The 9,352-nt window shown below is 36.0% G+C and overlaps 1 protein-coding gene across 1 annotated transcript; it reads left to right on the forward strand.

Annotated features, from left to right (window-relative positions):
- The first annotated feature begins 456 nt into the window (after positions 1 to 456).
- On the forward strand, positions 457 to 9,063 carry LOC129248557 (uncharacterized). The gene is made up of 7 exons (XM_054888150.1): positions 457 to 506; positions 576 to 701; positions 830 to 1,242; positions 5,228 to 5,433; positions 5,579 to 5,742; positions 5,922 to 6,063; positions 8,856 to 9,063. The coding sequence occupies exons 1-7, from the start codon at positions 500 to 502 to the stop codon at positions 8,905 to 8,907; spliced, it is 1,110 nt and encodes a 369-aa protein (XP_054744125.1). The 5' UTR covers positions 457 to 499; the 3' UTR covers positions 8,908 to 9,063.
- The last annotated feature ends 289 nt before the right edge of the window (positions 9,064 to 9,352 follow it).

A 9,352-nucleotide genomic window follows, 5' to 3' on the forward strand; every position in this document is an offset into this window, starting at 1 on the left:
AGGTACGTGCATAGTAGCGGGCAGCAGCTGCCTTTGCCAACAACGTGTTGCTCGAATGTGCATAAACGTTTTTTTGTATTTTGTGCTAATGAAGTGATTGTTTTTGCATACAAATGTTGATACAAATGTTATTGTTTTTCTTTTTTTCTAATGTCGGCATTGTGTTTTAGGGCTTCTTCATACGTAAATTTGGTCGTTTTAAAAATAGTCGATTAGATTAATTGGCGCGTGAGCAAGAAGCGTTAGGCGTTTACTAGGAGCAGCGCGTATACGCATTGAACAGCCAAGCGTCAGTAGTTCATTGACAAAGGCGAGCAAAAGTAAAAGTAGCATTTGAAAGTAGATGAATTTGATTTCACGCAATAGCAAAAATCAAGTGCAACAAGTCATTGAAGTTTAATAAAGGCATTGAAGCAACTGAAAAACATATAGAAAAATAATTATATTGAAAAAAAAAATAATAATAATAATATTAATTTAAAAAAGTGTTTCCTCAACAATGATTGGTAGGCCACAAAGTGACTTAAAAATTTTTGATTTTCGTTTCTTACGTGAAGTGCTACTTATTTTTACAGAACTTATCACTTCGAATTCAGCAACAGATTCGTTGCGCCGAAAGCTGGAAGATGTGTTGAAATTGATGCTCTTGGTCTGGGCACGCGAGTCGCATGTAATCTCCAAGATTACAGCCGGCGAAAGGGGTATATACTATAGAGCGGTTGTAAACCACTACAAATATACATTCTTTTCACATCTCATTATTCTCTCAGTGCAAAAAAAAACAAAAAAAAAAAAAACATTAACAATTCATATTTTCTCTATTCCGCAGGCGTTGACAAAACTATTGTGGTAAAGAGTGAATCCGGCGAATTTGGCTTTCGCATACATGGCTCGAAGCCGGTAGTCGTTGCCGCTATTGAACCAGAAACACCCGCCGAAAGTTCTGGCCTCGAAGTGGGCGACATAATTATCTCTGTGAACGGCGTCGAAGTGTTGGATAAACATCACACCGAAGTGGTGAAGATTGCGCACGATGGCTGCGAAATACTCGAGTTGGAGGTGGCGCGCACCATTGGCGTACTCATGCACGAGCAGCAGGAGCCGCCCAGCCAACCGATCTTCAGCGGCTATTTGTGGCGGCAGAGCGGTCAGGCGAAGGGCGCACCAAATACCAAGAAATGGGTGCGACGCTGGTTCTCGCTGCGGCCAGACAATTGCCTTTACTACTACAAAACAGAGGATGTAAGTGGTCTAGCGAGATTTTCCGATGCATAACACAAATTTATAGCCGAGTGCATTACTTCAGTAGGATATTATAACTATGGGCACATAATGATTGACTACGAAATTGAAATAGGTACAGGTACAAAATATTCAGAATGTTCAGCGGAATCGATTTAGCTATATATGTTTGTCCGCCCGTCCGTCTGACCGTCAAGACAGAGTATATATGTATGTACATATATGAAAGAGTAGTACGCAGCACAACAACAAAATAACAGTTGATGCTTTCCATTTAAATTCAACCGGGCTATTCGGGTCATGTTCTTCGATTTCGATGTAACTTAAATATGTTGCTCTCTGGTCAAAATAATGAGACACGTATTTTTTTGTTCGCCCGAAAAAATTTTTTTTCAAGAGTTATCGGCAATTTTGTTTTTCGCCTCAAACTCGATTTTTTTAATTATATAAGAAAATTTTTTTTTTAAATGCCCATAACTTAGTCAAAAATGAACCGATTTTAATAATTTTGGGTTCAAAATGATCGTAATTACATACACAAGCGACTTCATGTAGAAACAATTGCAAAAAAGTAGTTGAAATTTTTTTATTTAGCAAAAAAGAAAAAAAAAATGAAATTTTTTCGAAATTCAATATTTCAAAAAGTGTATTTTTTTTTTTTTTATAACTTTTTCCAAATCAAAAGGACATCTCAAACTTTAATTGAGCTGCATGCCTAGTAGCTAAAATGAGTTGTTTTTGAGTAATGAATTTTTGAGTAAACACCCTGTTTCGCACTTTTTGTTTTTCGCAAAATAAAAAATTTTCAACTACTTTTTTGCAACTATTTCTCCATGAAATCGCTTATGTAAGTAATTACGATTATTTTGAACCCAGAATCATTTAAATCGGCTTATTTTTGACTAAGCTATGAGCAATTAAAAAAAAATTTCTTATATAGATTCTTTCCATTTCAATTCAAAAGGGCTTTTCGGGACATGTTCTTCGATTTCGATGTAACTCAAATATGTTGCTCTCTGGTCAAAATAATGAGACACGTATTTTTTTTTTTCGCCCAAAAAAAATTTTTTTCTAGCTTTATCGGCAATTTTGTTTTTCGGCTCAAAATCGATTTTTTTTAATAATATAAGATTTTTTTTTTTAAATGCTCATAACTTAGTCAAAAATTAACCGATTTTAATAATTTTGGGTTCAAAATGATCGTCATTACTTACACGAGCGATTTCATATAGAAATAGTTGCAAAAAAGTAGTTGAAAATTTTTTATTTTGCGAAAAACAAAAAGTGCGAAACAGGGTGTTTATTCAAAAATTCATTACTCAAAAACAACGCATTTTAGCTACTAGGCATGCAGCTCAATTAAAGTTTGAGATGTCCTTTTGATTTGGAAAAAGTTATAAAAAAAAAAAAATACACTTTTTGAAATATTGAATTTCGAAAAAATTTCATTTTTTTTTCTTTTTTGCTAAATAAAAAAATTTCAACTACTTTTTTGCAATTGTTTCTACATGAAGTCGCTTGTGTATGTAATTACGATCATTTTGAACCCAAAATTATTAAAATCGGTTCATTTTTGACTAAGTTATGGGCATTTAAAAAAAAAATTTTCTTATATAATTAAAAAAAATCGAGTTTGAGGCGAAAAACAAAATTGCCGATAACTCTTGAAAAAAAATTTTTTCGGGCGAACAAAAAAATACGTGTCTCATTATTTTGACCAGAGAGCAACATATTTAAGTTACATCGAAATCGAAGAACATGACCCGAATAGCCCGGTTGAATTTAAATGGAAAGCATCAGTTTCAGAAATTAGCGGGCATACATATATTTTCTATCTTTAATTTGTCTCTTTTCTTTACAAAATTTTAGTGGTAACGGGAAATGATTCAGAAATTTTATTGATGCAGAATGGTAGCAAACATTCCAGAGTTTTATAGAAAAGAATCAAAGCTCCAATCGGTTGAGTAGTTTCTGATTTGTGGCAGTTAGAATATTAATTTGATCATTTTATTGCACTTTTTGGCTAATAGCCGCGCCTCTTTTGTAAGTTCATGCATTTTATGACAAACAAAAATCTTCCATAAAAGATTAGCTTCAAAATACAAAAAACCTTGTGCAGATCGGAGCATTCTGCGGAAAGTTATTAGCTTACATGCATATTTTGGGATTTTATTTTACAAGATTTTACAAGAGATTTTAGTGATCAGTGAAGCAAATAATTAAAATTTTGTATGAAAGATCATATGAAGAAGAAAAAGATAATATATATTAGTTAAAAACAAAAATCGAATGTTGAAAAATGGGCATGGTACCGCCTATTTTCGCATAAACATATATCGTTTGTCAGGAAAATGTTTTGATATATTGAAGTATTTACGTTATTTGCACTTCTTTAACGCAACCTATGGCTTCTTTTTGCATTTGGAGAACCTTTCAAAATTATTTTATTAACTTACTTAGTCTTGCCATAAATTCTGTGACAAATTTTACAGTGCATCCGGCGAGAACAAATTCACAGAAAAGAGCTCCATTATTTTCGCCTTTGTTCATATGCATTGTCTACTCAGAAATTATACTCAGTTTCGTGGCAAATTTCGCTTGTTAACAGTGGAGTAGCGAGCTAAGGAAAATCGCATGGAAGTGTTTGCATTACAAAAATGTGGTAAATGCGCAAGTGAGATTTACGAATTGCTGAAAAAACTTAAAACTTCGAAAATGTTTCTGTGCCGCATGAGCAATCGTTTTTCCCAAACGTCTGAAGTGACAGACAGAAAAAGAAGTGGTCATCCTCGCATGGCTTGAACCAGTGCAGTCAAAAAAGCCGTTCAATACAGAATTCGCAGAAATCCCCTTAGAAAGCAGAAAATCATATCCAGGAAAATAACGATCAGATTCATGTCAAGACCAATTAGAGATGATCTCCATATGAAAGACTTCAGTCGCTCAACTGGTCATCTTTTGACTACGCGCTTAAAGAAAATTAGAATCCACAGATCTTAGTTGGCACCTGGTCAACGGGCATGAAAATATTCTCTTCACATGGTGAAACAGTTGAGCAGTACTCTCTTCAAGCGTTGGATCTTCCAGCAAGATTTCGCTCTAGCCCATAAAGCAAAAATCATCTGGCAGTGACAAAAAAACAATATTCCTGAGTTCATAGCTGCAGAAGATTGGCCGTCTGGAAGCTCAGACCTGAATCCATTGGACTACAGTTTGTGGTCAGAATTAAAGAACATAGCCTGTCGAAGTCCACAGAGAAATTTGGAGAGTCTCAAACAATCTTTGGTTCGAGCAGCAACGTCAATATCCATGGAAACCGTGCGTGCTGAATGGCCTAATCGTTTGAAGGCTGATGACCATGGCTGAATGGTGACCATTTCGAATGGAAATTAAAAAAAAAATGTAATATTTACATCATTTATTTAATCTGAATCTTAAACTAACTTCATTAATAAATAATATGGCAGGACTAGGTATATTGTTTTTTAATAACCGCGCCACTATTGGCTTGTGAATTATTTACATTTAAAGAAAATCATGAGAAAATACATATTTTCTTAAGCACCAGGTCTGAATTTCGTAGTAGATGTCAACACACTTCCTTGACAAACTGTACATGAAAATTACTAAGGAAAATCTATTGTTTAAAAAAAAGGGCTATCGGTACTTGGTAGATTACAAAATTTGTAACTTCACTCTTTTTTGACCGGCTTAAGATTTTTAGACGGTTGCTGAAGGAAGGTTTAAGTCTTAGAAGTTTATACTTTTATCATAACTCTAAAATGTTACCTTTTTTACATTTTTCTAACTTCGAAGATTATTTATTGCGAATTCTCTTTAAAAATTGCGAATGAAGATTGAAGTAATTTCGATTGTAACTCGAACTCTAACATATAAATTCATATAATATATATAAATTTCAATTTGTTCCCATTTTTTTGTAATTATACTTTCATTTGTTTCTTTGTTCTACTCAAACGTCTAGGACACACAACCCGTTGGCGCTATGATCATGGCCAAACACACAGTTGATCACTGCCCGCCAGAGGTCGGCAAGCCGCACGCCTTCAAAATTGATTCTGGCGAAGGTATACCACTGTATGTGGCTGCTGACTCTGAGGAATTGTCCAGCCGTTGGATTAAGTTGCTGAAGCAAGCGGCCACACAGGGCACACCCTGGCTAGATAATTGGTAGCTAAGCATTTACGTTTTTTATTCAATTTTTTTTTTTCAATTCCAAAATACCAAGAAACTGTAATCTTTTTCTTTTAATTATAAATTTCTATTTCTTTCTTTACCCCCCGCTCTACTTGCCACTTTCTCCGGCTATGTGCAGCGCTCACAATCTCTATCAACCACCGAGCAGCATTACACGTCCGGACTGTTTTGGTTACCTGCTGAAATTGGGCTCCCGCTGGTGTGGCTGGTCGAAACGCTACTGTGTGCTGAAGGATGCTTGTTTGTATTTCTATCAGGATGCGAATAGCAAAACGGCATTTGGTGAGTGCCTTTATCGGCGTTAATGTAAAATATTTGTTCTCCTTTTAAATGCACTTTTTTTTGCTGTATTTTTGTAAGTTTTTTTTTTTTGTTTTTGCTTTTCCGCTTTTGTGCTGTTTAATACCTAAACAAATGTTTACTGTTTCCTCTTTCATTCTCTACATCTTTTCTTTGTCTAGGTATGGCGTGCCTGCATGGCTACAAGGTTTCGTCAATGTCGACTAACGCCTCTGGCAAGAAGAATTCCTTTGAGATTATTCCACCAGAGACTAAATTGCGGCATTACTATTTCTGCACCGAATCTGAGATGGATAAAAAGAGGTAAGTTTGGAGGAAAATGTTTATAAATGTAAAAAGAAAGTTTGTGAGGAGAATACCGGAGAATGCCAGCAAACCAAATTTGAGCATTCTGGTCTGCGGGCCTTTATAAGATGGAAAGTTTATCTATAATACATGGATCTTAAAAGAGGCAGGTGTATTTACCACCACCTTTTGTGGCCGTCGTAGCCGAGTGGTTTGGGAATGGCGTGACTACCATTCGGGAGACCGTAAGTTCGAATCTCCGGCAATCAACATCAAATAATAGAAAGAGTTTTTCCTTAATAGCGGTCGCCCGTCGGCAGGCAATGACAAACCTCTGAGTGAATTTCTGCCATGAAAAAGCGCCTCATAAAAACCATTTGCCGTTTGAGTCGGCTTGAAACTGTAGGCCCCTCCATTTGTGGAACAACACCAAGACGCAAGCCACAAATAAGACGAAGAGCTCGGCCAAACAAATACCAGAAGTGTACGCGCCAATTTTTAATTTCTTTTTTTTTTATGTTCCACCTTGTTCGAAAAGCTCCCGAAACAACCACCAGGAAACGCTCTGAGTCAACTGATTAATATTCCTACTTAAATTTTAACGCCGTCTTGAGTAACTCCACCTCTGTACGTGTTTTCCATTTTTTATAATTTTAAAAATGGATTTGAATTTGCATCAACAAAATGGATTCAATGATGCGAAAGCCTTAGAAATGATGGGAAACTGTTTCGGTACTGATATTCTAGAGAAAACAGTCGTTTAGGAATGACAAGAACGCTTCAGAAGAGTTCGTGAGTCTATCGAGGACGACGAATGAAGTGGCAGGCCGCCGACAACGAAAACTGGTGAAAATATCAAAAAAGTGAAAGAAAGACTTGAACATTGCTTATGGATCCGTTCATGACACCGCAGCCAAAAATTTGGGCTTGCTCCTCGTCGCTGCAAATTTGGCCTCAAAGTAACTGAATTTCATGCAAAAAAGGGGCGGCGTTTATATCGCTAAATATATGATTTTCGAGGCTGAATCCGATCCAACATCACCCAATCAAAGACAACCTTACTAGGTTTATGAATTCGGTATGCAATCTAGATATTAGGTGAGGGAGTTGAGAGCTCCGAATAAATTAAGCCCAAAAACCCCACTTTGTTTTCAGCCAAAAAGGAAAGAGATGCTCACGGGTTTTAGGAACTACAGCGGTATTGTACACGACGAGTTTTTACCAGACGGTTATTTGGGTGTTATGAGAGATTCACGTGAAACAATTCGCCAAAACAGAAAGGATTCGTGGGAAGGAAAGATTCGTGAATTTTGCACCATGATAACGCAATGCCATCAAGAGCCGTGAATTTTTGTTCAAGAATGAATCGATTACTATATAAGAGCCATCGATGTCCCCTGATATGGCTCCCTGCTATTTTGATTCTGATTTGTGTTAGATCGAATCACAAAACCACTACGGCGAACGAGTTCCAACAGTCGAAAGAAAGTAATGGACAAATTGAAGACGTCTCTGGTGGCTATTCCGAAAATAAAGTTTCAGAAATGTTTCGAGAGCTTACGGGCACTATTTACTGGATACCAGCACACAAAGGAATAGAAGGAAATGAGAGGGACGATCAGGCAGATATTCGCTTGCCGAGATTATGCACGTTAGACATGTACCCATCACTCTGCTTTCTAAAACCGAAATTAAATGAGAGCATAGCTCTGGAAATTCAGTCGATATGGGAGCACTCAACCTCTTAGAAAACTGCAAAAATTATGCTAACGACTAATACGAAAACTACAAACTTAATTTCATCCTGCCTAGGAAAGATTGCAAAATATTGGTTGGAGTACTCACGGCGACTATCCCACCCCACATCACGTAGCCAAAATGGAATGGAAAATGGCCAGAGCTATCAGTGTTACACATGCAACGAAGCGATGCTAGGGCTACTTTGGAATATCTTTCTTTGCCACTTTCTTTCTCTTTATAGGACTCGACAAATGTGCCTAGGATCAACATATTTTTCATCCTTCAAGGATATTGTTGACAAAAGGCTGAACGGTTTTTAAATAGCACTGGCAACACAATGGACCTTAGGGTTCTAAGTGAGATCTTTTTACAGATCAGCTGGCACTGCCTTAACTCACTTTGCAGTTGATGAGAAGTAAATACTTTGAAGGCGATAATATCACTTTTGAGGAATAAACTTGTATTTGGATTTTTCTGAATAGATTCCGGGAACTTTTTGATCAGGGCGGTGTATAAATTGCCACAATGTTGATGTGGTGAGGCGCGTTTTAAGTTTACCAACTCGAACTCCTGTAATTTTTTTAAAACCTATTGTGCAGTGTGCGACCCACAACGCAGTAAGAGAAGCGTGGATCTGTTGCCCAATTTACCCTGTGTTTCTTTTAGCCATTGCCTCAGCTCCCACTGCTGATTGTTGTATACTTCTGAAATAGTTCACTGGCACTCTGAATTGCGTCTGACTCAACGGTGGTCCTTAGTTTGTCACATTCGTGGGCGCGAGTTGAAATTAAATTAAAGTTGAAATTAATTAAAGCATTGCGACACTCTCCTTTTAAAAATTATGCAGGTTTCTTCATCTCAAAAGGCTAGAACTTTTGGCGCAAGAAAATTTTTCTTCAAAAATTCGTTGTTAAATTTTGGATTCTATAATTTTTATTTTAATATCTAAAAATTTTTTATATTTATTTATAAGGTTTTCCATCTTAGAACCTCCAAATAAATACTAGTCTTTAAAAAATTATATTAAATATTTTTCAATAATTTTCATTCTATTCTTTTTTCTTGTCTAGATGGATTTCGGCTCTTGAATATTCCATCGATCGTTGGATAAAATCTGGGTAACTAAAGTTGAGAACGATTGGGAGTAAACGCAAGCGTAGTTTCAGTTACTACTTGGAGTGAATAGTGAGCAAAGTGGAAGCACTGGGAATGCAAAGCGACAAAACGGATTGATTTTGCTGCCAAAATAACCCAAATAAGAAAAAATATTTTTGAAAAAAAAAAATAAATAAATAAAATGAACATAAATGAAAACCTATAGCTTAAGCATAGTTGAACAAAGCAAGTAGAAAGAAAAGCACAAATGATTACTATAGTTTAAGACTTGGAAAAATTTTTCGTAAAAAAAGAAACTGCATAAAAAAAAGAGAAAAGTAGCAGAAAGAAAAACATAAAAACTAGCGGGCATAAGCAAATGAGGAAAAAGCGACAAAGGTTTACAAAGAAAGTAGAAAATATTTTTGAAATTGCTGTAAATAGTTCAATTTGAAAAATTTAAATTTTGAAA

This window comes from Anastrepha obliqua, chromosome 5, assembly GCF_027943255.1.
Source record: "Anastrepha obliqua isolate idAnaObli1 chromosome 5, idAnaObli1_1.0, whole genome shotgun sequence".
NCBI classification, from domain to species: domain Eukaryota; kingdom Metazoa; phylum Arthropoda; class Insecta; order Diptera; family Tephritidae; genus Anastrepha; species Anastrepha obliqua.